The following is a 25,841-nucleotide window of genomic DNA, read 5'->3' on the forward strand; positions in this document are numbered from 1 at the left end:
GCTTAATGGTTTCATTTCTTAAAACAAGGAACTCGCGTGCATCAGAATTATTTACTATTTGAGTTTCCATGAAGTCCTAAGGATTTGGAGTCTTTTTGGTGAGGGTGACTGTTACAAAGCGTTTTACTTTTTAAAAGAAGGTTCTGATATTTAATACAATTAATCTACTGCAGCTCTTCTGGCTGCTGCGACTAGGTAGACAGCAGCCAGAAGAGCGTAACTCTAGACGTGAAGGCTGTGATGGAGGCAGCTGCAATGAGGAGGGTCAGTGTGCATGAGGCATAAAGCATCTCACATTTTGCTTTTTACATAATGCAGCACTGGGCTAGTGCCCCTTCTTCCTCCCTCCTGGAATTACTAATGCAAGGTATTAGCAGAATAACTAACTTAACTTGAGTGAACCCTTCTGTGGTTACCACAATAATGCTTTGGTCCTTCATATATTTGGCTTACTGTTTGCCTACAGAAGCACAAATACCACACACCAGCTTCACACAGCAGACTGTTTCACCATCTGTGTTCCTGGTACAGACACATGCCTGTACCTCCAGGATGGATGCACTGCATGGTAGGTAGAAGTGGGGTTCTCACTTTGGATTCCTCTTCTCCACGGCAGAGACGATGGAAAAGAAGCTCGTGGAGGAGACAAAACAGCTAGAGCTAGATCTGAATGATGAACGGTTACGATACCAGAACTTGCTGAATGAGTTCAGCCGTTTAGAGGAGCGGTATGATGATCTCAAGGATGAAATGAACTTAATGGTGGTAAGTGTCAAAACATCTGAGAAATCAAAAGCTGTTCACAAATGTGTTTAGGCAGAATCTAGTAGTGTACGTTAGTAACTGCTTCTGCTGTCAGCTGTGTGGTGGTGAATTGTACCTGAAAAGAGAATTTTTTCTTTTAAATATGGTTGATTAGATTAGCTCAGCCCAAACAAATACATTTAAAATTTGTGGTTGATTTTTTAAAAAATTTTATTTTCATTTTCACATTTGTGAAGAAGGCTAAATTTCTGCTGTGACTTTGCTAGTGGTCTTGCACATGCTGTCTGCCCTTATTTTGCCCTGAAGTTATTCACATGTGCTAGGGTTGTTTGTGCTACATTCATCTAGTGTTAAATTTAAAGTAGTTCTAGGAATATTTTATGTGGCAGGAAGAAAAAATATTCCTCAGTACAATGTCTGGGAAGTTAGAGAGTTGCTGCCTGTGCTTCCTGTAAACCAAGCCTTTCTTTCCCACAAAATGCTGTGTTGTTGCTTGATTCTGCTTTCTGCAGCAACACTTGATGGTGTAGGATCTGACCTGCTCCATAGATTTGATTGTGAACTACATCTCGTAGGCTTTAGGTGGCATGAGAGACCAGAATCAAAAATCTTTTCTTATAAATTTTGATAGCTGTGAAATAACACCAAATATTCCAAGCTAAATTATAGGTTGTGAAAAGACAGTCACAGGGAAAACCATATAGTGGTACTGACTTGTTTCATTTGCACTCCAGAACATCCCCAAGCCTGGACACAAAAGAACGGATTCAACTCACAGTAGTAATGAATCTGAATATACTTTTAGCTCTGAGATCACGGAAGCAGAAGACTTACCAGTGAGGATGGAGGTAATGTTAAAAAAACCCCACAACTTTTCACTGATCAATGGTTGAACTCATTCCTATCTCTTTTTTTTGTATGTGCTTGTGAACACCATATGCTTAGATGGAGATATCTAACACTTTAATCCAACTTTTTCCATTTCCTTTGTGGAAACAGCTCATTCTCTAGTTAGTTGTGGTCCTATGTAAAAAGAATTTATGAAAGTATGCTTTGAATTCTTTGGTATTACAGTAAACATAGACTAGATACTTGGCCATCCAGTTGATTAGCATCTGTAAAACATTTGCTTGCCAGTGTTTGTAAGCACGATCACTTTTTCAGCACAAAGTGGGAATTCAGAAAACCAGTGAGGCTTCCTGAGAAGTCTGTATACTGTATATTCAAGGATTAAAAGTGGCAAGGTGGCTAGCCACATTCTTAGTAGCTACATGGAATGGGTCCCCTGTTAGGAGTGAGAACCTCATGTTGATTTATTTTTCCTCTATTTCATAGAGACGAAAAAACTCTGAGAACGTGGCTATCCCTTTGCATATGCAGTGATACGAATCCCAGGATATTTAAAAATTTTCAGAAAGATGACTCTCTTGATTCAGCTAATGAATAATAATCATGAATAATTTGTGGTGCAACTCCGAGCCATTCTTAGTATTTTCAAAGTTAACTCCCCCTTTTGGCCCTTCCCAAAGAAGTGGGACTGCTAACACAGCAGAGAGCCATCAGGTTGGTGGTCTGACTGTGCTTGGCAGTTTGCAGATGCTAACTTTTTTCTGTGCGTTCTAGAGATCTTCTTAACTGTAAGCCATTGCACAGCTCACTCCATTTGCCCTCTGTCTAGGTTAGTTACCTCCACAGCTGCTTTTTACAGGCTGTCATTACTGTTTTTGAAAGCCTCCGCAGAAAACTGTTTTCTACTATGGATGCAAATACCCTGACACATTGATGCTGACACATATTCTACGTGGACTCTTTCATCATTTGCCTTCCCACTTATATTTTTCACCTTGCATAACTGTTTCAGAAAGATGCTCCTACCTTCATGGATAATCAGGAAAAGGACAGTGCAACTACATGTGATTGGATTTCACATGACCCCCATGTCATCTTTTCCTTTGGCTAATGGACTTACTGAATTGCTGTTCTAGAGCCAGTTTTGGTTTTTAGAATATAAGTGAAAAAAATTAACTCACATAGGAGTGTGAATAGATGTAGCACCAAGAAGATAAAATCTGTATTTGTTTAACCCCTTAAGATTTCAAACTCCAGTTTGACTCTAGACTAACAATATAGATTAATGATACAAAACCACATTAAAAAATAGGGTCCATCTCAATGCGAACCAGTAAAGCCAGAAAAACTCAAAAGTCTGTTTTCTTTTTCCTGAGTTGTTGGTGTGGTTTATGACTCTTCCCCTCAACAGTGAAAGGAGATGAAGTGGAAACGGCTGTGCTTGCTTGTCTGCTACAGTCATTAATATTAATTTTCTAGTTCCTTTGCTAGGCTTCAAAATTTATGGTGCACTTCACAGTAAATGCTTTGATCTTCTTGCTACATAAAGTACAAAATGGCTGATGGACAATTTCTGATGAACCTTCATATTACGAATGCTGGTTCTTGCCCCGAAAATAGCGAACAAGCTAGTAGATTAGGCTCAGAACAGGCTCTATAATTAGCATAATAAAAGGAAAAAGGCATAACATATATCTTCTGGTACCTATTTTTTATGTCTCATCCCACTAAACCTATAAATCTACAATCAGCAGAGAGATTTCTCTGTAGCTGAAGAATTTACTGTAGAAATAATTAAAAAAAAAAAAAAAGAAAGCCTCTATTTATAGTTGTTTCCAGGTGAGTCTAACCACAGACTTTTTTTTCTCCTTTCCCCCTCCAAACAAGTAAGAATAAAAGGTATGCTTAGTTATAGACCTCCTGTCTGCTAGGTAGTCTCTTAGTGCATTCTTTTGCTAGGCTTTAGGCTTAGATACATTTTATACTAGTAGATCCTTTTTAAAAATAGCATGTGACAGCTGATGAAATATTTTAGATGTCAGTAGTCAACTCTCAGAATCAAGTAACATTTCTGTGTTCCTCTCTTTCCCCAGTCTGTTTCCCATCTTTACTCACTGTAGTGCTTCCTTGTGTTGTGGAAGGGGAAAACTTCTTGACTTCCTTCTGGTCTTTCTAAAGCAGGAACCAAGTGAGAAGAAGGCACCATTGGATATGTCTCTGTTCCTCAAGCTGCAGAAACGGGTTACAGAGCTGGAGCAAGAAAAGCAATCCCTGCAGGATGAGCTGGACAGAAAGGAAGAACAGGCTCTCCGCGCTAAAGCTAAGGTGGACTCCTTCTAGCTGATCAAATGCTGACGCCAGAGTATCCCTTCTTGTGAAATAGTAGCTGAGCTGTGTGAACGCTGACTGGCTTTTAGTAAATCCTTACCTTCCTCTAGGACTTCCTTTATTTAACAACAAGTTTTATGCCTGGTGCTTGGTACTAGGGACTGGTTATTTAGTTTTCCAAGGTCCTTGAGATCCTCTGATGGAAGTTAACAGGAACAAAAAGTGGTTGGGACTTTGCATTAAAAAAAAAAAAAAAAAAAAAAAAAAAAGGGGCTGTTTTTGTTAAGGAATAGCAATATAGAAATCTACTTACGTGAAGGGGAGAATGAGTAATTGTTCATTTTATTTGCAATTCTCCTCTGATTTGGTCTCTGTAAGTACTTAAAAAATATGAAACTAGTTTTGGCAATTGTTTCTTATTACTCTTCCACCAGTGAATTTCTTGAGCATCCTGGGACTCATCCTGCTCTGTTTTGTTACCAGTGATTTGTTCACTCGTAACGCCACCAGTTGTGTGATTTGTATGTGATTTTATTTATATTAACCTATTATGTGTCATAAAGGCCAGTATTCAAACTAAAGCACTCAGCAATACCAGAATGAGTGTTTTCCAGTTTTATAGAAAAACAATTTCAGCTCCCTTTCCCTTTTCTGCCTCAACTAAATTAAAGAATAGGAAGGATTGGATTTTTATCTTTCACACTTGTCTGTATTCTTTCATAGGAGGAGGAAAGGCCTCCAATGAGAGGTGCAGAGTTGGAGTATGAGTCGCTCAAGGTAATTCTAAAAAGGAGCTTTCTGTTATTTTCTAGTGAGAATATTGCCACCCATTGTATGTGCTGGCATAGAAAATTACATCAGGCCTCCTGTTTCAGAGTATTAGCTGGAGAAACTAGAACAAAAATTCCCCAGCAATCATTTTATTGTAGGATTGCCCGTTTTGAGATGTAGAATGTGTGGCTGGGGCTGCAGAACTAAAAGATCCCCTAAAACAGGGGAAGTTCTCTGTTGAAACACTTAGTACGGTGAAAATACAGTGATAAATGTAGCCCTCTTTTCCAAACACATTATTTATATTAATGCATACCTTAGACCACTAAACCTAAAAATGTTTTATAATATCACTGAATGATGCAGAATCTTCTTAGCCTGCTGACCGCTATTTGTTGTGAACTTTAATTTTTTTTGTTAAGGGGAGAATAAGAGGAAAAAAAGATTGGTAATTTTTTTTCCCATGAAATCTGTGTGATTCACGTACATGCACTCTGATTTTGTGCTTCAGACGAAAGGTTAGCCCTGTTAGTGAAATCCTCCCAGACACTATTCACCGTAGTCAAGAGGCCAGGGATACGGGAGAGATTGATTGATTTGTTGCAGTTACTCATGGTTCTTACCATTTCTATCCATAGTTTTGTACCTGTGGTTTTTAGGCACATTGGAATGCTGCTGGGTGACGGAATTGTCCCTATTTCTTGCAGCGTCAAGAACTTGAATCTGAGAATAAAAAACTGAAGAATGAGTTGAATGAGCTGCAGAAGGCCCTCACAGAAACGCGATCTCCAGAGGTAACTGCTCCCGGTGCCCCTGCGTATCGAGTCCTCCTGGATCAGCTGACTTCAGTAAGTGAAGAGCTTGAAGTACGCAAGGAAGAAGTCCTCATCCTGAGGTCTCAGCTTGTTAGCCAGAAGGAGGCTATTCAACCCAAGGTAAATAATAGTCAGCAGATGCACTGTGTAGTAAAGTTACATTGCATCACTGATGCGCTTTATTTAGTTTAACAGCGCGCTTGAAAAGGCAGAAGAAAATGGTCTAGGTTTGAAAGCCTTTCTAAGTAATCCATTGATCCATTATTAGTGCACAAATTCCAGCAGTCCAAATTGGGAGATTCTATTAATAAACCAATTTTGGGTTTGTCTACCAGCATTCATGTAAAGATACTGTACACCAGGCTGGCAGATACCAATGGTCTGGCCAGGATCTCCCCAGACTCCTTTAACAATGCAGAAATAATTCTCATTTGGATTACTGTCATTTCTCTAGTGAGTATGTAGTTTGACTGGAAACTTTACAGTAGGTCTCAGGAATTCTTTTTAATTAATAGTTCACTAGGAGGTACAAGGAACAATTTCTTCTAAATCTGTGCGGGGTAATAGATGATTGCAAATCAATAACATCTCATAAAGATGACCTATGAAGATACGTAAATTCCGTATTATTGCTTGATAGGTGCTATGTGGTTGTGTTGAGAAAAGTAGATTACAACCACTGAAATACGTATCTTCTAAAAAGCTCTAATACTTAGGGAAGTAATAGCTTTGAAAATAAGAGTCATTCAACCTGAAAAGGTATCACGTAAAACAAGGAACTAGTCGTTTGCACTGAACTGAGCTATCTAGTGTTTCATAACCGCAGCAAGGAATATCTTCTTTCTTTGCTACTGCAAAGTTATATTTACATTTGTCCTAAATAAATTGAAAGTCTGTGATGCATGAAGGTGTACAATATCTTGTTTTAAATGATTAATTATAAAGAAAACAAGACTTATTTTTCTGTAATATTTAGAACATTGTAGAGAAATACTTGAATAGTAAATCCTTGAATAACTTATTCTCAGCAATGGTGGGATACAAGTGTTGTTTTTACAGCAGTTATGAGTATGAGGGAAATAGGAAAGTGACCTGTGGGATGGCTAACGGCCAGTTTGCAGATAGCTTCTGCTTATTAGGTTGGACAGGTACAGCACAGACAGATTTTTTTTTTTTTTTTTTTTTAATGATTTGTTTTTCTTCTTTCTTGCCTCCCAACTTGATTGCCAGGAGGATAAGGTACACATTTTCTTCTACAGTTATAAACCAGAATTCTTAAATGCTAAAAAAACCCTCAACAATACTTGAGCTGTCATTTCCCTGCCTCTCATTAAGTAACCTACATGTATTTGAAGTTGTTCTTGCACTTTACTTTGCTGTTATAGAAAAACCTTTCTCATTATCCTGTGTGCCCCACATCCCCATCTTTCTGCTCCGTGCAAGGGAACAAGTTACTTCAAAACAAGCAGATTTAGCAATTTCGAACTGTTGGTTTATGGTAACCTGAACATGAAAGGAAAGATTCAGGAGTTGGTCTGGTCAGCTCAACCAATATATCTTGCTGAGTGTGTCCGGAGAGTAAGAGCAGCACTGTGATTCAGGAATCAGATCTCTGTTAACTTGCAAAATCCATAAATTTCACCAAAAAAAAGTCTGAGGTATGAAGAGCTACCTTACTTCATAGTGTTCATTATCCTCAGCATGCAACAAACATTGAGGACTCACATTGTGATCTGTAGATATTCGGTAGGCGTTGAATGTTTGATTAGAAAATGTAGTTGAACACATAGTATTTAGGAGTATGAGAAACTGAACTGACTCTAAATGAAGGCTGTTAATTCAAATATTGCAACTACAGCAGGAAGGGTATTCTTGAAGGTAGAAGAGTAAGTAGCATTTCTTTCCATCAGCACAAAAATAATAAATATGTTCGGACTGCTAAAGCTTGATAGATTGGCAGGTGAGATACAGCAGTTTTACTGTGTAATAAAATAACAGTAAAAAAATAACAATTGTTTCATAAGGATGTTGGGAATAATTCTGTGAGGAGCTTATATATTTTATTGGTTTTCATATTAGATAACACAAGACCGAGGCTCCAAAATTTATGTCCACAAAGTTGGTATTGTAAATACTTTGCAAAATTTTACTTGGGAAAATAGCATTTGATTGTTTTGAAAGTCAAAAAGAAAAGTCAGAATTCCAACTCTTATGTTTATTGGAGTCCTGTGGTTCCACTGTAATTCCACAGCAATGACTCGGATCAGACTGACTGAGGTGACTGTAAACATCTGTTAAGTATTTCAAGTTTTACTGAAGAAAAAGCAAAAATGCCATAGTAAACATTAAAAATGGAAACAAAATGGTGTTACGACGATATCAAACTTAAAAAATCTCAAGCCCTTGTAAATTATTTCCTGCTTCGCCAGAGTACTTAAAATATAGGAAGTGAGGAATAGACCTTATTTATGAGATTTGGAAGACTACATGTAATGCTGTGTTTAAAAAATATTAATAGAATTGAGCTTGCAAAATCATGCTTCTTCAGTTTTAGTATTAGCAGCTGTTCCTGGTAATTTGAAATAAAACGCAAATTTGTCATTTCATGAAATTTATTTGGTTCCTTTTATGTGATGAACAAATGAAAGGAGGTTAACACATGAACCCACTTATTAGACTGATATCTGACCATGTTGCGTGCATTCATTTTAAAAGATACACCAAATGGACATAGAAATTATGGATCAACCTCCTGCTTACGTATCCATGCTAATTTTAATGTGGCTACTCAAGGATTAGTGTTCCATGTGGGTAAAGTGACAAAAACATGGATTCAAAGAACAATTACATTGTTAAATTTACCCTGGAAATCATCATTCTTTTACCAGAATACCATGACAGATTCTACAATCCTCTTGGAGGATGTACAAAAGATGAAAGACAAAGGAGAAATAGCACAGGCGTATATTGGACTGAAGGAAACAAACAGGTACAAGTTCTCTTTCTTTAATCTATGATCAGTTGGGGTCTGCTGTGACACACTGCGTATATCACATTCAGTAAGTTCCATCCATCTATGTCTAGCTACTTAAAGAACACTTACAGCTGGGGTTATAATTTGATTTGATTAGTATAATTGCTGTATGCAATATGTGAAAGGATTAAGAAACAATGGGGAAATGTAGAATCAAGCTTCCTGGATTTACATCTTCTTAGCCTTTAACTGCTACATTGCTCAAATTGGGTGCCATTCCCCATGCTGATTTGTTGCCTTTTGTCCAGTAGTGGTCACAATAACCTGTCGTAATGCATTTATTGTAACAGCATGAAATGCTGTAACCAGTTGGGCTAACACCAAGAACTGAATTTCGTTATTAAGAAGAAATACGTATAAACAAGAGAAGTGATTTGCTAAGTTGTTTTAGGGCATTTTTTCTTTCTTTTTTATAGTAACTGTATTTTAGTGTGTAATGTCCTTAACATGTCATCTCATCACCATCATGTATCTCTCTTGTATTTTTTTAAACACTTTTCTTGAAAGGCAATCTCCCCAGGACTATCATATGCTGAATGAGGATGGAGAACTTTGGCTGGTTTATGAAGGGTTAAAACAAGCCAACAGGTTACCAGACTTCTCAGAATGGTTTTTTTTCTTCATTTGCGTGTTCTTTTCTAGCTAACTGTGCCCCTTGCTATGGGTTTGCTTTAGCTACAGTATCTCTATTGCTTTAACAGTTAGGAAAAAATACACCACAAATTACACAAGTTAAAGAGTTTCCTCAAACTTTGTCCCCAAACCTTTCTACTTGTCAAGTTTTATCATTTAAAAAGTTAAGATGGTGCAACAACTAATACATAATTCATAAGAATACTTGTGCAAAAATGGATTGTAAAATACCAGAAGCTCCACAACAGGAAAAAATTTGTAGCCGTGTATTATTTGTCTGCCTTTACGTTGGGTATCAAAATTAATGTCCCTTACAGATTTTCAGCCTAAAGAAGTACAATCATTTTAGTAATTATAAAACTATTGTTTGAGTAGCTTCAGAGTACTCTTAACTTTCAAATAGCTACGGGTCTTACTCTCCTTGTTGTGACTCAAGTTCAGTAAATGGAACATTCTTCTCCCACGTCTCTCCGTGCCAGATTCAAAATGTAAGACACAAAATAACCAACAAACAGAAGTCATCTTTAGTTCATCATGGTGCTGTTCAAGCCTCAGTGCAATCACTGCAGTCTCTGCAAAGACTGCATGCTGGTCATGTAATGGGCGAGGTTCACCTTGTTAGGAAATGGAGTTCTGGCTCTGTGTGCACATCTGGGCCCCGTATCCATACATGTGTCCCAGACTTCCAAAATGGTTCCTAGTCCTGCACTGGCAGCTAATTCAATAGATGGGCAGTGCTGATCTTCTTCAATATACACAGTTGGTAGCCGTAACTACAGAAGGAAGTATTTTGCAGTGAATGCTACTAACTAAAGTCTTTCCTTTTCTGGTGCTAACAAATTCTACACCTAACATTGCTCTGTAAGCTTGCGAAGATCTAACTTTAGAGCAAGTGTTCTGCAGAGCAGGATGTGAGACTGTTTGCTCTGCACCTCTTCGTTTCTTGTCCTAGCACTGCAGAGACAAGAAGCTTTATATTAAATGGCAGAGCAATGCAGGTAAATTACTATTTGCCCTTGCGTGCTTGATCAGTCTAGTTACTAATAAATGTGCCTGCCTTATGCATATTTAAACCCTGAAAGATTGTCTAATTGAACACTAGTAGTCACTAGTAATTTCCTCCATGTGCGGATGTATGAAACGATGAGTCAGAGCACTTGGGCAGTGCCTTGCAAGCAGGAGTAGATCCCCACAGCACTGCTTGGAAGGAGGCTGGTACGTGTTATCCCCATTTCACATGAGAAGAATTTGAGACGTGATGTGCCCAAGGGGAAAGAGTGAGTCAGTGGTGAAGATAAAATAGAGCTCCCGGATCCCAGTCCTGAGTGTGATTCTGTTGTTAACCTTTCCTGCAGTAATGACAGCCCTCTGCAAAACGTTGGTTTTAATGTAAATATAAAGATTATTTACGTGCATTTGCAATTAAATGGTTTCTGACTGAACAGAGTTAACTCTAAAAAGATTTTCCTTTGTTAATATTGCAGGGTCCTAGCTTAAGCAAACACAGTGTCTTCTTCATCTTACACAGTTTGTTTGATTTGATTAGAGGTAAAACCTCTTTAAAACCCCTTTAAAAGCAGTGACAATCTGTGAAGACTTAGCATTACATTTATTGCCACATGTTCTTCAGTGGCACCATACACAGTGTGCGTTCAATCACAAAGGAAATGCAAAGCAGTGTCACAACTAGTTTCTCTCCACTTTTTGATCATGCAAGCTTAATTTAATTAGAAGGCATACTGAAGGGTTTAAAGAGTACTCTGCCTTTTTCATTTTCTTTTGCAAGCCATGGCTAATTGTTCCTGAGCAGCAGCTAAAGCTTTCCACTCCCTCTGAGAATTGGGGATGTAACTTTCTAAGTGCGTTCACACAACTGTTGCTCAACTTCTTCAGGCTGCTGGAGTCTCAGCTTCAGTCGCAGAAGAAGAGCCACGAGAACGAACTGGAATCGCTGCGAGGCGAGATCCAAAGTCTGAAGGAAGAAAACAATCGCCAGCAGCAGCTCCTAGCGCAGAATCTGCAGCTGCCTCCAGAGGCCCGCATTGAAGCCAGTCTACAGCATGAGATCACCCGGCTGACTAATGAGAACTTGGTAAGGGAAATGATGCTGCAGGAGCAGGCTAGGGGACTTACAGTCTTGCTGCGCCTCTAAGTTCCTATCAGTTTTCAGACGGCAGCCTCCTGTAAAAAATTGCATGAGTGCAGTGGGTTTTTTGGTAGGTGAGCTAATGGGAGAGAGAGACTTATGATTGCTGATGAAGTAATAATGTTCCAGGGAATTCGTTCAAAGTTTGTGGCATGGAGAAAACTCCTGAGTCCCAGCTTTCAACTGATGAGTTTAATCACCGCTAAATAGAATGCTGATATCCAGGGAATACATAAAAAATATTGGTGCCAAGAAGTGGTGTCTCCTCTGAAATATATTAGTTTGTTTATTTTGTTGAAAAACTCTCATGTAGTTCTTCAATTATTTAATGCCACTTTTCTTCCCGTTTCCCCCCTCCCTGCCTGAAGCTACACAGATAATCCACTGTGTTATGAGCTCCAACTATTCAGTATGTTTTGAAGAAAGAAATAGTTCCAGAAGAAGAAGCTTGGTTAGAAGTCAGTTAGCTAATAATTGGTATTCCTTGTTTACTGCACAACATTTTTGTATGAAGGAAGGGTAGGGTGAAGCTCCTTACCTCCGCAAAGGAGTATGTTCGTCATGTGCAGGCTAGTTCATTCCCGGGGAAATTTTCCGGAGAGGCCCATGTTGGAATGTCATTGGCTTATCACTGTTTATTGGTAAAGGGAACCGTGCTACTTCAGGAAGAAAAATCCTAGCTCTGAGTGTCATTGCTTCCTCTAAACAAGCCAAGGTGTAGTCTTTCCTGCTTATGTATGTTACAGAAGTTACCGTTGTCGGGCTCTTGTCTTAGTACCAAAGGTTTTGAGGAAAGCATCAGATAATTCCGCTAATAGATGTTGGAAAACTGATCGAAAGTATATTGTAAGTTTGCCTCAGCAGCAGATGTCTCCCACTGGCAAAGGTAAATGGCGAATGTTTCCGTCTCTCACAGCTCCCTCCTGCTGCTTAGTCATATGTTACCATTTTTAGCTTTTTTTTTTCCCCCAGAGACCTACTCATCACATTCTGTGTTCCCAAGACAACAGAGTCATGTAATTACATCCCAGAGGAGTTCTCTTTATTTTCAAATACAGTGAATGTAATTTTACTTGTTAAATATAGACTCATTCCTTGCTATTTCACTTCTGATGTTGGAGTATTGCAAGTCTACTCCAAGTCGGGTATATGCTTCTTTTCCACTCCTAGCCCTAGAGTGGAAATAATTTACAGGCTTTCCAGATGTGACATTAGAACTGCAGTATTCACAACAACCCCGTCTTGATTAGCATAAGAAAATGGCCTGTCCAGGTTCTCACAAAGGTTATAGTCCAGGCTTTCACAGTATTAGTACTGCCCATTTTTAAAAGATATGACTGTTCTGCAACTCATCTACATCAGCTTCTTTCTGGGAAAGGCTGGCGTGAACACCACAATGAAGGACTAAACTACCTAAAAATTAGAGATTCTTGATCTTGTTTTAATCTGATTAATTTATATAGTGCTTACTGAAGTATCAGTGTCTCAAAGGGAGGGGCAAAAACAATCCTGTACCTATTTTTACAGTTTTGTGAGGAGTTGTATGCAGATGATCCCAAGAAGTATCAATCGTACCGGATTTCACTTTACAAACGGATGATTGTATGTAGATCACGTGAATCCTGTTTCTCTGTTGTCTCGTTTGCTGTTTCTGGAGCACTAATTGAAAAGCAGGCTGCCTCCCTTTCTTCCTTTCAAAGGAAATCCCCTGCAGAGAGCTTCACGATGCCAATTACTTCCCTCACTGCTTTTTTTGTTAGTCTTAGTGTCCTCTGTGTAATCTGTGTCTCTTTTTGATGCACAGTTTTGTTACTAATACAAGTCTTGCGCTGTGAGCAAAGCAGTTTCTTTTTGAATACTACTTAATACTGCCCTGAAAAAGAGGTACACGATGCAAAAGATGCTCCATTTTCAGAACCACTCTTTGCTTTAAAACTTTGATACATTTAAATTCAGTTCAGCAAAATAGAGGACTGATCATAAAGATACTTACCAACGTGAATAATGCCTGCAATCCAGTCATAGCCTGAATTGGTTCATAGATCTCTTTACAGTGCCGACATCTGGAATGAATAAATCTATCAGAATCAAAATGCATAACCTTTTAATATTTTTTAAAAATGCAAAATATGAGGGATAAAATTGGAAATAATATTTCCATAATAATTGAAGATAGCACCATATGTAAGCTTGAAAGAATATAATTTGTGAGATTCTGAATCTTAATGAGATGTGAAATCTGGTCAATTTGTTTAGAGGAACCATAGAAAGAACTTTATTCCTCCTTACATATTTGTTGTTCAGAAATCACATCCCTTCCTTGATACATTTGAAACAGTCTGTTAGACTTACATATATTTTTTAATTAATTTCAGGAGAAATTGTTATATCTGACAGCAAGTATATTGTGTTACTAGCAGGATTTCTGTTGTAAAATTGAACACTGCCTTGAATATGAAGCATGGCCTTGATTCTGTTCTTTCAACAGGCCTAATATCTTACTGCTCAAATATATTGCGTTGTAAACTCTTTACTACATGACTAAGAACAATTTGTGCCTAATTCTGAGTTGTTGCCCATGCTGCGCTAATGTTTTTCAATACCTCACAAGAGGTGTAGTTTCCCAGGTGATGCTTTTGATACAAGGAGCTCATGGTCCCTTACGTTTTTACCAGTGCCGTGAAGAATCACGCTTGAAAAAGAGCATTTTTTTTTTTAAGCTGCTTTCAAACCCTTAACCTGGAATGGTTTTCAGGTTTTTTGAGCCTGAGGTTTTGCTTCCTTTAGAAAGACTTCCCCTTTATTAATTACATGATTATTTTTTTAATGCACTACCATAGATCACATAATTATTCAAAGATAGATTTCTGGAGAGTGCTCCTTTGAAAGAAAAATACAGGTTTATTTCAAGAGTAGGACTTTAGGTGCTAGATGTTGTTCAGGTACAGAATAAAAAGACGTAAGACACCAGTTTCAGTGTAAGGAAATGTGATGACACCAAGCAATAGGGAAATGGCAGAGCGTCACAAGAAGTGTTGTATGTTTGGATGTTTGATTTTGGTAAATTTGAGTGCAAGTTATGGTCTTTCTGCAGGTATCTCTCTTATTGTCTTATAAAATGGATAGGTCTGAATAATGAGTCAGTCCTGAAGGCATGAATAAATGATGTAGAAATACAGGGTAGCTGTTGAATAATAAAGAAAATTATTTCCGTGAGGCATTTGGAAGAGCAGGGAGGAAGCATTAGGGAGATGTGTTGGCAACAAAATGTCTTCTGCTGTAAGAACTGACCTAGTTCCGAGTGTCTGCAGAATATACCTGCCTAAGAGCTTTGCCTTTGTCATGCTGCACATAACTTAATAATATTTGCGATATTTGGCTTGTGTTACAGGCAGCGTACCAGCTTGCAAACCTCAGCCAGAGGATGGCACCACTGTTCAGCTTTCCTCACTGCCTTGTAATTCTAACAGCATCGGTTTTGTCTCTGTGACACATTATGGGATTTTTCTCGTATCTTAATCTTTATCTCATTTTAATTTATAGGATTTAATGGAGCAGCTTGAAAAGCAAGACAAAACTGTTCGCAAGTTAAAGAAGCAGTTGAAAGTATTTGCTAAGAAGATCGGTGAACTTGAAGGTACTTTTGTATTTTGAGAGAAAGATTTTGGTTTACTTTTTGTGATCCCTTTGTCATCATATCCATCTGTTTTAGCAGTCGGGAGGGCATGAGGTCTTCAGTAGTGTCAGTGTCTGTTAAATTATTCCAGAAACAGGATGTACGCTCAGTGCTCTGTGTGTTCCTTTATAAACCTTTAGATGATTTGTCATATTTTGAAGTGATGAGTAAAGAACATTGGTGTTTCTCTGAAGGCGGAAAACATTTGAACATAAAGGAATGTTACCTGGGCTGTTTGTGTACTCAAAGACAGTATCCATTTTTCTCAAGACAAAAGCAATACTAAATATGAACCAGGCAGAAATAATAGACCCAGTTTTCCTTTGAATGTGAATTTCTGTATCACTGGAGCCAAGAATGCTGAGACTGTCTTTCTCTGCTTGAGGTTTCCTTTCAGAGCTGCTGGCCAAACTTGAATATGAGAATGCTGAGATATGGACTAAGCTAATTTTATTTTTATGGGCATCAGTGTGATTTGCCTTAGGATCTTAGGACTGGTGAGACTGAGAGCTTATTATGTTTCTGTATAAGTAAAGTAATTTTAATTGCTAAAAGCAATTAATTATGTTATAAAGTTGAAGTATGAATTTGTTTTTAAATAATCCTGGTCCTAACCTTTCAGAAGCTTTTTATGGTCATCTGCTTTTTCCAAGCTTACTGCCTAATGAGTTGTTTTATTGAGTACTAAGATTGAAATCAGTGACTGTGTAGTCTTCAGTGTTTCAGTGTTTGAAAAGAACAGGGATACCAGGTTAAACCTGGTTTAACAGGAGTATATTATCCTTTAGTTAGTGGGAGCTCTCCTTGAGCTCCAGTTTGGATTTCTGCATTTTCTACCCCATTTGACAGGTGCATACATTTAGCACACTTACAGGATGTGCAATAGTTTGTAATTGCATGCAGCAACCTAATCAGGAGGAGCGTAGGTATCGAATGTGATACCGTGAGGCACTGTACACAACAAGGTGGATATTTCGTACATCCTTTTGAAAGGTTACTCAAACTAAGTTTGTTTTTAAAAAGTCTTTCAATATTGTTTGGTTACTACTGTGGAAAAGATCACAGTAGTATTCATACACAATATGGAGTAGGAAAATGTTTATGAAAACATAGTTTTGTCTGTGTTAATTACCTAATTAACTTAGAAAGGTGTAGTAGGTCTAGCTGGGATGGAGTTAACTTTCTTCATAGCAGCCTGTATGATGCTGTGTTTTGGATTGTGGCTAAAACAGTGTTGGTAACTGTCACGACCCAGACTGGACAGACCAGGGAGTCCTGCTTAATTCGAAATTCCCTCGGGCTAAATTAAGGTGAAATGACACCAAACGATCAGTTAAAGATTTTATTTATGACAGAAGCAAACTGAACTGGGGAGGTGTGGTAGTAGGTGGCGGAGTTTCTCACAACGGGAATTGGCATAAGACTACTTCTGTAAACTGTGTAACCCAGGGTAACCATATACATCGATTCAGGGAATAAGGAGATCCCTCCCGTTGAGTCACGAGGTTCAGAGCAGACCCCCTTGCTTTCCAGACTCCTCCTCAGAGAAGGGCCCAGAGGGGGCTGGATCTACTCTTAGCCTCAGACTTGGTCAATGGTTTATATCTTGAAATGGATGAGGTGTAGGGATTGTGGAAAAGGAAAGAGAGAAGATGACAGAGGAAAAGGAAGAGAGATTTCACCGGTCCTGGGTCCAGCGTTGCTTCAGTCAGCCGAGATGTCCAGTCAGCCGAGGGGTCCAGTCCCGGTGGGCTTGCGCACCCAGGGCTTCGGTTTGTGTCCTTTTATCATCCTTGCCCCTCCTTCCAGCGGGCACCCGAACTCGGCAGGCTAATGAGCAGTTTGTGAGCCTTTGGGGTCGTTTGGGGAGTAACTTCTCCTTGCCTGCAGACGTGGCCGTTGTTTGATCTTTGTATCAGAACAGCTTACCAGAACAGGGAGCTGCGCACCCTCCAGCACGTCCTCCCCCTCCTGTTGCTGATGTCTGAGCTGATGGGCTTTTCCCCTTGGCTCCTTGCTGTGCAGGGTTTGTCTTTAAGCAGAACTTGCCCCACCACAATGTTTGAGACATTAACTCTTTCAGTCTCTCACAGTAACACAGAGGTGTTTTGTCTGTTGCTGAACAGAGCTTGCACAGCGTCAAGGTTTTCTCTTTTTTCCCACTCTGCCCTCTCAGTAAGCTGGGGGGTGGGAGGGCACATGGGCACACAGCCGGGACAGCTGACCCAAACTGGCCAAAGGAGTATTCCATATTCCATACTACCTAACGTCAGGACCCAGAAGAGGGCGTTTTTTGCATACAAGGTAGTTGTTGTTTGGAGTCTGGCTGGGCATCGGTCCCCCTGTGGGGTGTCACGAGTGATTGCCTTTGCCTTGCTTCCCCCCGCCTTTCCTTCACTTATTAAACCATCTTTACCTCGACCCATGAGTTTTCTCACTTTTGCTCTTAATAGTCTCTCCCCTGTCCTGCTGGAGCCAGTGTGGGTACTTGGCTGCTGGTAGAGGTAAATCTACCACAATAGGCATGAAGCTTGAAAAATACTGGCATTTTGCAGAACAATTAACAGTGACCTTTGCAGCATTAATCTGGGATTAAGTGATTAACAGCTATCGCTTTGCCTTTGTGCTTTTATATGATAAAATCTGGGAAATCAGCAGTAAGGTTGTATTAATGGGTGCTATTCACACACTTCCACTCTTCTTCAAAGGAAGAATGCCACCCCGAGATATATTTATCAATGTTCTGTCTTTTTGTTTAATGGGAGTTTTGTTGGTAAGTGTTATACTGAACCAAAGAAAACATTTCTTACTTGTATATGCTGGAGTTCTTCCTTAGAAATGTCATAGTTTCCTCTGGTATGCATTGGTTTCACTGGAAAATATTATATAATTTCTTTCCATTTCCCCTCTGAAGTGGGCCAGATGGAGAACATATCACCTGGACAAATCATTGACGAACCTATTCGTCCAGTTAACATTCCACGGAAAGAAAAGGACTTCCAAGGGATGTTAGAATATAAGAAGGAAGATGAACAAAAACTTGTCAAGAATCTTATTTTAGGTAAGCATCTTTCTCATTTGCAGCCTCTGCTCCCACACACTTTGAACAATGAATGATAAGAACACAGAATTTGCATTATGAAATTAATAGCTTATTTTGGTTTTGACAGTGTTCAGTTTATCTAAAATTCCTAAGTCTCTGTTGTAATCTAATCATCCTTCCTGATCAGTATAGTACATACTAATGTGTCTGCATATTTTTTTAGCAGGCAGTTATATTTTTTCATTCTGTTCTGATATTTACGAAGAAAGGGGCTCTTCTTAGTTTTGTTCTTAGTTTTCACCAGCCATCTATAGTTACGTATGCACTATTAACTGGGGAGGTTGCGATTACCTCATATAACATCTTCCAATGACTTTACACTTAACAAAACAATGTGTGTTTGTTTTTCCCAAGAGCTGAAACCACGTGGGGTAGCTGTCAACCTGATTCCAGGACTACCAGCATATATTTTGTTCATGTGTGTACGCCATGCGGATTACCTTAATGATGACCAAAAAGTGCGGTCATTGTTGACTTCCACTATCAATGGCATCAAAAAAGTGTTGAAGGTTAGTTAGTCTGCTTGGTTTAGAAAAACGTTAATTTAAAATGTGGTTTTGATTTTATGTTAGAGGAGTGAGGAAATGGCTTTGAATGAATTGGCTCTGGATTTCTGATCAGTAAACTCCTCCCACTGAAGTCACAAAAAAGTTGTCTTAACAACCAACAAATTACATTGATAACATTTTATCCATATAATACCACAGATGCTTTGAATTAGTGGAAAAAGAACTACCTTCTTTTTATTTTGAATAGTCTTCCTCCTCTGAACCTACGCTTATAATGTTTTGGATGTAGTCAGTTTGCATAGTGAGTCTTTGTTAATCGTGCAAACCTCGTGAAGTTCAACAAGGCCAAGTGCAAGGTCCTGCACGTAGGTCAGGGCAGACCCAAGCACAAACACACGCTGGGCGATGAGTGAATTGGGAGCAGCCCTGAGGAGAAGGACTTGGGGGTGTTGGTTGACGAGAAGCTCAGCATGACCCGGCAGTGTGCATTTGCAGCCCAGAAAGCCAACCGAATCCTGGGCTGCATCAAAAGAAGCGTGACCAGCAGGTCGAGGGAGGTGATTCACCCCCTCTGCTCTTGTGAGACCTCACCTGCAGTACTGCGTTCAGCTCTGGGGTCCCCAACATAAGAAGGGCATGGACCTGTTGGAGCGAGTCCAGAGGCGGGCCACAAAGATGATCAGAGGGCTGGAGCACCTCTCCTATGAAGACAGGCTGAGAGAGTTGGGGTTGTTCAGCCTGGAGAAGAGAAGGCTCTGGGGAGACCTTATAGCAGCATTCCAGTACCTAAAGGGGGGCTACAAGAAAGCCAGAGAGGGATTCTTTAACAGGGAGTGTAGTCATAAGATGAGGCATAACAGTTTTAAACTGTAAGAGGGTAGATTTAGATTAGGTATTAGGAAAAAACTCTTCACTGTGAGGGTGGTGAGGCACTGGGACAGGTTGCCGAGAGAAGCTGTGGATGCCCCATCCCTGGAAGTGTTCAAGGCCGGGTTGGATGGGGCTTTGAGCAACCTGGTCTAGTGGAAGGTGTCCCTGCCCGTGGCAGGGGGGTTGCAACTAGATGATCTTTAAGGTCCCTTCCAACCCAAACCATTCTATGATTCTTCAGAATGCTTAATTAAAATGTTTTATTTGCAGTTTTGGTTCACAGATTTCCTCATTTGCTTCACCTAGAGATTACATTGATGATAATATGTTACTGCCTAAAGTCTTTGCAATGAGTTGGCTAGGAGAGTTTAGGCCAGGGGTATCCTGAAGGCATTATTAAGACATAAATAAGCTTTATGCTTCATGGAGGTTTTTAGTATTTAAATAAGACAGATGTGCTCAAAAGCCAAGCATTTAATCAAGCCACAAGTTTTGAAAAAATGTTTAGTAAGCAATCCTGCAGGAGCTTAGATATTCATAGATATTTTTGGACATTTTTAAGTGAATGGAGTGCATGCTATAGAGCTCTAGAAATTTTAATTACTCAACATATACTAGATCCTGTGTTCTTTGGTGAGGAGGGTTTGTTGTATTGTTTTGTTTTCTGTATCAGGCTGCCAAAATGGTTATGATGTAAGTGACATTCATGAAAACTGAATTGTTCTCTGCTCTTCCTCCTGGGTCTGCATCATTCCCATCCTCCCCATTGGGCTCTTCACAAAAGCCATTGGGCCACAGAATGGGTGTTTTGGGAATACAGTCGTATTGCCCTGTGATTTCTGCACAGAGCAGTTAGGGCAGGTCTGTAAAACACAGAAAGATCATATCTGTGGAGGAAATCATATTCTGAAAGTTCTTGAAAAATACTACAGAAAACAGGGATGGTGTTTTAATGGTATTTTGCCAAAACCCTTGCTTTTCTAATATGTTACTGAAATACACAAAAGTTTTGCAAAACATCAGAATCTAAGTAGCTATAAGAAAGTGGATTTGAAGTGTTTAATTGCTTAGCTAACATTTTATTAGTTTACTCCTCCTACCAGTCTTTGTTGAAATGTGTTTGGTTTTATTTTCAGAAAAGAGGTGATGACTTTGAAACAGTATCCTTCTGGCTGTCTAACACCTGCCGATTTTTGCACTGTTTGAAGCAATATAGCGGAGAAGAGGTAAGCAGTGCTCCTACTCTGGTTTCTTTTGCTCTGCAATACTACTGAGAACACTGCTCTTAAACAAATTCCTGTAATATCTCAAAACTAGTCAACGTCTCTTAAAACGGCTATACTTTTTGGAATGATGGTGATGACATCAGTGGAAAGCAGGGGGAGGTAAGATTTGAACCAGCTTCCCTTATTGCAGGCTGGGGGCCCAGAGGCTAGATGACATTGTGCTCCCAAAAGTGCTAACTCAGATTAAGTAGAAGAATCTGGCTGCTAGCATTATGTTGTTTAGTAATGGTTCACTGCACTGCCTGTGAAGAAGGCCATGTTAGGTCGTTTAACCATAGTATGGCAGACCAGTTTACGTTTGGAAGCTGTGGTATGCCTAATTCCTTTTTCAAACTTAACTGGGCTTTTGGCCATAAATGGCCAGGTGAGAACGCTCATGCTGGAGTAGGAGGGAAGGGTCTTACCTGCCAGAAAGTTGGCAGAGTTTGTTCCTGTGTCAGATACTTGAAGTTTCAAGTCAAGGAAGCAGATGTTGCACAAATCACAATTGAAAAGCAAATCCTACCATTAGCCTCAATCAGAAGAAGTTCCAAATTAAAGTTTTGAGGGTCTCTGACTATTATTTTGAAAGTATTATTTGTCAGTTGCATGGGTTTGTGTAATATTATTGTGTTCCATTGAAGCATTCATTTCTGTTATAAGCATTCATTTCTGATATTCTATGAATTCAGGGGTTTATGAAGCATAATACACCTCGTCAAAATGAACACTGCCTCACGAATTTTGATTTAGCTGAATACAGACAAGTACTGAGTGATTTGGCTATTCAGATCTACCAACAACTTGTCCGAGTGTTGGAAAACATTCTGCAACCAATGATTGGTAAGGCAAAGTTGAATTCCTTAAACTTCACACCATAGTACCAAAAGGAAAATTGTGATGGTGGTAATATACTGTATCTTGTAGTTCTTCCTAACCAGTAGACTTTCATTAACAGTTCTCGTGGTATTCTGTTTATAGATGACAAGGACTATGCTGGACAGGTTGGATTAGAGGGAAAAAGTGAACTGTGGCTGCTTCTTCTGCCAGTAACAGAACAAATCAATATACCCTATTCATGCTTGTCATATATCATGCATTTACAGGAAGAAACTGTTAGGACAGTCTGATATTTGCTGCCCTGTCTGTTGGGAAATATCCCATGGAAAAATTAGACTTTATTTACATGAGAACTCGTAATTAAAATGAATATGGAGAAAAATGGTTTGTTGTTATTACGGACAGCAATTAGCAATGAAATAGCTAGCAGTGATGAAGCTCACATTCAGAGATATTTTTTTCATTAAAAGTACTTTTCATTTTTCTTGTCAGACAGTACTCTCACACAAATTTTCACTAAGCTTTCTGATCACAACATTTAGAAGAATGGAACAGCTCTTGGTTTGCTAACTCTGCTGCTCATATGACCATGGGAGGAAAAAAGTATTTTGCTGAGCTAGAGTTAGACTTCCCTTTCAAATACACATGCTGGAATCTTTGTAAAAACCCTGTAAGTTTAGATTTTGCAGAACATAGTGGGACACAGAATTGCTGGAAATCATGGTAAAGTGTGGCTAGCAGAAAGCCCAGCCTGCTCTTCCTGCGTAGATAACTGTTTTGCTGTCTTCTACAATATGCTTGCATATCAGCAATTTTCAGTCATTATAATCATGTTGTCAATCAAATGCAGTTTCAGGAATGCTGGAGCATGAGACTATTCAAGGTGTCTCAGGGGTGAAACCAACAGGGCTGCGGAAGAGAACATCCAGCATTGCCGATGAAGGAACCTACACTTTGGACTCCATTATTCGGCAGCTGAACTCTTTCCATTCGGTGATGTGTCAGCACGGAATGGATCCGGAGCTGATCAAACAGGTTGTCAAGCAGATGTTCTACATCATTGGGGCTGTAACACTTAATAATCTTCTCCTGCGCAAGGACATGTGCTCGTGGAGCAAAGGAATGCAGATAAGGTGGGAGAGCTCATGTTACATTTTTCTTGAATGTGCTGCTGGAAATCTTAGTGAACTCTTGACACTGCTGAACATCATTTTAATGGAATAACAGATACATTTTGAGTACTTATTTTTCCACACACAAACAGCTGCAGATGCTGTTAAACTGATTTTGTGAGGTTCAATTAAAAAGAGTTTGGTTAACTTAGGCCAAATCCTACCTGGCTTTCAAGGAAATGTGGTAGAAGCAAAACGAAAGTATTTCATCATCAAGTAGGAATCAGAATTGTAGGTGAAATGTTGGTAGTTGTTTTCTGAGCTTTTAGAGAAGAATAGCAAACATGCCTGCTGTGTTTTTTGTATGCTCACGGTGCAGTGGATCCCTGCTGTGTTCATCCACACTGTAGTTTGCTGCATCCTGCGGTAAAGCCATCTTATTCTGTTCCTGCATTTGGCATCAGTTGTCCAATGCGTTCTACTGGCATATGCCAGGAAATTTAGCCAAGGCATTTCCAGTCCCTTGAAAAGCCTCACTGTACATTTGCACGGATAAAATCTCATTTGCCTTTCTTCTTACACTCATCACATTCCTGCAATTAAAAGGAACAAAAACAAATGGCAAAAGCTAGTTAGTGGAAGTCTTTGGCCATAGTTTCTAACTGTTTTGAAAATCAAAATTTCCTGCCTTAGTCAGAAGGAAACAGTATGAAGACAAAATTACAAGAAATGACAAGCGTGAAGGAAAAACATGTAAGAACAAAGAAGAAACACTGGGAAAGAAATTGCACGTGCTTTCAATTTAGCCACAATCAAGCATTAATGTCTTGATACTTTTACCTCTTTGTACAGATACAATGTGAGTCAACTGGAGGAATGGCTACGTGATAAAAATTTGATGAATAGTGGGGCTAAAGAAACACTGGAACCCCTCATCCAGGCTGCACAATTGTTGCAAGTAAAAAAGAAAACAGATGAAGATGCAGAAGCCATTTGTTCAATGTGCAATGCACTGACTACTGCCCAGGTAAGCAAACTCTCATTATCTGTTCTGCTGTCGCTTTTGAGCAGTTCTCCACTCTGTTGGTGTTTGCTATGCCTGCCTGCACTCCTCTTGCACATGGATCAAAGATTTCTTACTGTGTTTTGCATTAGTACAACTAAAACAGATGAAGGTGGAGGGGTAAAAAAAGGGTCAGACCCTTTGAAGTCTGATGTTCAAGATTTATTTTCAACAAATCTCAATAGATTGTGCAGTGTGTACTACTATACATAGTCTCTCAGTTTGTGAAAATCCTTAGAGAATACTCTTCACTCAAAGAAGTCTCTGTACTCTGGATAGTTCTGCCTAGGATACTAAGAAATGATCTTTCTGCCATCAGGGTTAGTATCCAGTTAAGTTAACGGACAATTCACACAGACCTCGGGGTCTGCAAACAAAAGTGTTAAGTTACCGTACCCATTAGCCTCAGCAGGCTGAACCAAGTGTATCTCAGTAAACAGCTAAAGGCTTCTATTTATGAAAGCTTAGATTTTGTACAGATAAGTTGTGCTTTTTTTTAACCATGCTACATTTGCATAGAGCATATACAGGAATAAATGGATCCATCTCAGCCAGACCCAATACAACATCTTTGATGATTACTGAATATTGCCATCAGGAAAAGGAAGAAATTTCTCTGTTTCTTTCACAATGGTGGTGGCACTTGCGGTTGGATTGATATAGCTGTTTCTATTTAGTAATTCACATTGCAGGAAAACCTGTTAGTTGTGTACTGAAATTAGAATTCCATATGCTTCAAGTGTTTTAACTCTGTTAAAAAGTGTTGTGGGTTTTTTTGGAAGAGAATCATGTAAAAAAACAAAGAGAATTTTTTATAAGTTTTACAAGTTTAACCCATATTATTATTTAAAGTCTCTGTGATGCAGTTCTTTCCTTTGGTGGTTTTAGCCCTATTTTTAGAGAAATAGCTCACTCACTTGAAAAACAGTGAAGTCCTAAGACTCTTTTGAGTGGAAGCTACAGAAGGTCATAATTATAGGGTCAAAATTAGGGTGAGAAATACAGCATGTTTCCAGGGGGGTTAGGAACACAATTAGTTACTTATCATCTGATTTCCATAGTTTGGTATTTTCCACACACACGTAGAAATTTAGAGTTTCTACCTCCAAAGAACACATGTTCTGAAGGAGGTGGTCGTATAACATAGCATTAAGCAGGTGATGGAATTCTGTATGAATCAATAAAGCAAAAAATAACAAATATTTGTAAAGAATTTTCTTTTTAAAATAGCTTATTTTAAAAGTATATTATTAGTAACCATGGATGCATCTGTTGATTCATCGGTAAAATGAACCTAAGAATGGTTGTTGTTCTTCACAGATTGTAAAAGTTCTGAATTTGTATACTCCAGTAAATGAGTTTGAAGAGAGAGTCTTGGTATCATTTATACGTACAATACAGGTATGGCTATATCTTTTCATCAAAAATCATTTGACTATTTCTAAGAAACCCTCTGATGAGCCAAAAAAGTTTGTGTCCTGAAATACATTCAGGAATCTGATGTAAACTAGGCTTTTTAGCTATGTTGAAAAGGTGATGTCAGCCTTAAAATTTTAAGCAATCACAATTTACTGCCTCCAAGACTTGCATGAAAATGTTAGTTTCCCTGTCAATATGTATGAGATTTTTGGAAGGTGAGAGGGTTTTGTGCTTACGCATCTTTGTGTATGTAAACGTGCTTGTATGCCAACTTTTCAAGTGGCAATATTTATATATGCAAATTTGCTTTTGTCAGACCTGTGTCTGCATGAGAAGCTCCAACTGCTTTGAAAACTGAGGCCTGTGTTCATTCCAAAGTTCTTCATTTAGCCCTTCTAGTTTTATATATATTGATGAAAATGAAACATTTTGAAAACTCCAAAGAAAAGCAGCCAGTAGAGCAAAATGAAAGAAACAAAGATGATCTTTCTGGTCTGTTAGAAAGCAATTTATATTACTAGCAGGATAAGGGAGATTGGGAAGGTAGAATTGAGATAAAACTATAACTGCACTTACTGAAAAGATGGAGTTATCAGATGGTGGGCAAATTCTTCCTTTTGCAGGGAATCTACGTATCTTCAGA

General features: G+C 39.0%; 1 protein-coding gene across 21 annotated transcripts in view; it reads left to right on the plus strand.

Annotated features, from left to right (window-relative positions):
• The window catches only part of MYO5A (myosin VA), a 106,601-nt gene that overhangs the window by 77,186 nt on the left and 3,574 nt on the right, over window positions 1–25,841 (plus strand). For 5 of the 21 annotated variants that reach the window (XM_030014582.2, XM_030014569.2, XM_030014570.2 and 2 more), the window contains 18 exons: window positions 617–765; window positions 1,500–1,613; window positions 3,793–3,939; window positions 4,666–4,719; window positions 5,421–5,648; window positions 6,759–6,767; window positions 8,417–8,517; window positions 9,070–9,150; window positions 11,089–11,287; window positions 12,869–12,943; window positions 14,885–14,978; window positions 17,932–18,078; window positions 18,475–18,629; window positions 20,636–20,725; window positions 21,457–21,607; window positions 22,455–22,737; window positions 23,569–23,743; window positions 25,100–25,180. In XM_030014582.2, coding sequence (XP_029870442.1) covers window positions 617–765; window positions 1,500–1,613; window positions 3,793–3,939; window positions 4,666–4,719; window positions 5,421–5,648; window positions 6,759–6,767; window positions 8,417–8,517; window positions 9,070–9,150; window positions 11,089–11,287; window positions 12,869–12,943; window positions 14,885–14,978; window positions 17,932–18,078; window positions 18,475–18,629; window positions 20,636–20,725; window positions 21,457–21,607; window positions 22,455–22,737; window positions 23,569–23,743; window positions 25,100–25,180 — 2,333 coding nt within the window. The remainder of the gene's footprint in view (window positions 1–616; window positions 766–1,499; window positions 1,614–3,792; window positions 3,940–4,665; window positions 4,720–5,420; window positions 5,649–6,758; window positions 6,768–8,416; window positions 8,518–9,069; window positions 9,151–11,088; window positions 11,288–12,868; window positions 12,944–14,884; window positions 14,979–17,931; window positions 18,079–18,474; window positions 18,630–20,635; window positions 20,726–21,456; window positions 21,608–22,454; window positions 22,738–23,568; window positions 23,744–25,099; window positions 25,181–25,841) is intronic. The other 16 variants (XM_030014571.2, XM_041123671.1, XM_030014574.2 and 13 more) reach the window with 12 other exon arrangements.

This window comes from Aquila chrysaetos, chromosome 5 (assembly GCF_900496995.4).
Source record: "Aquila chrysaetos chrysaetos chromosome 5, bAquChr1.4, whole genome shotgun sequence".
In the NCBI taxonomy this organism is placed as follows: Eukaryota; Metazoa; Chordata; class Aves; order Accipitriformes; family Accipitridae; genus Aquila; species Aquila chrysaetos.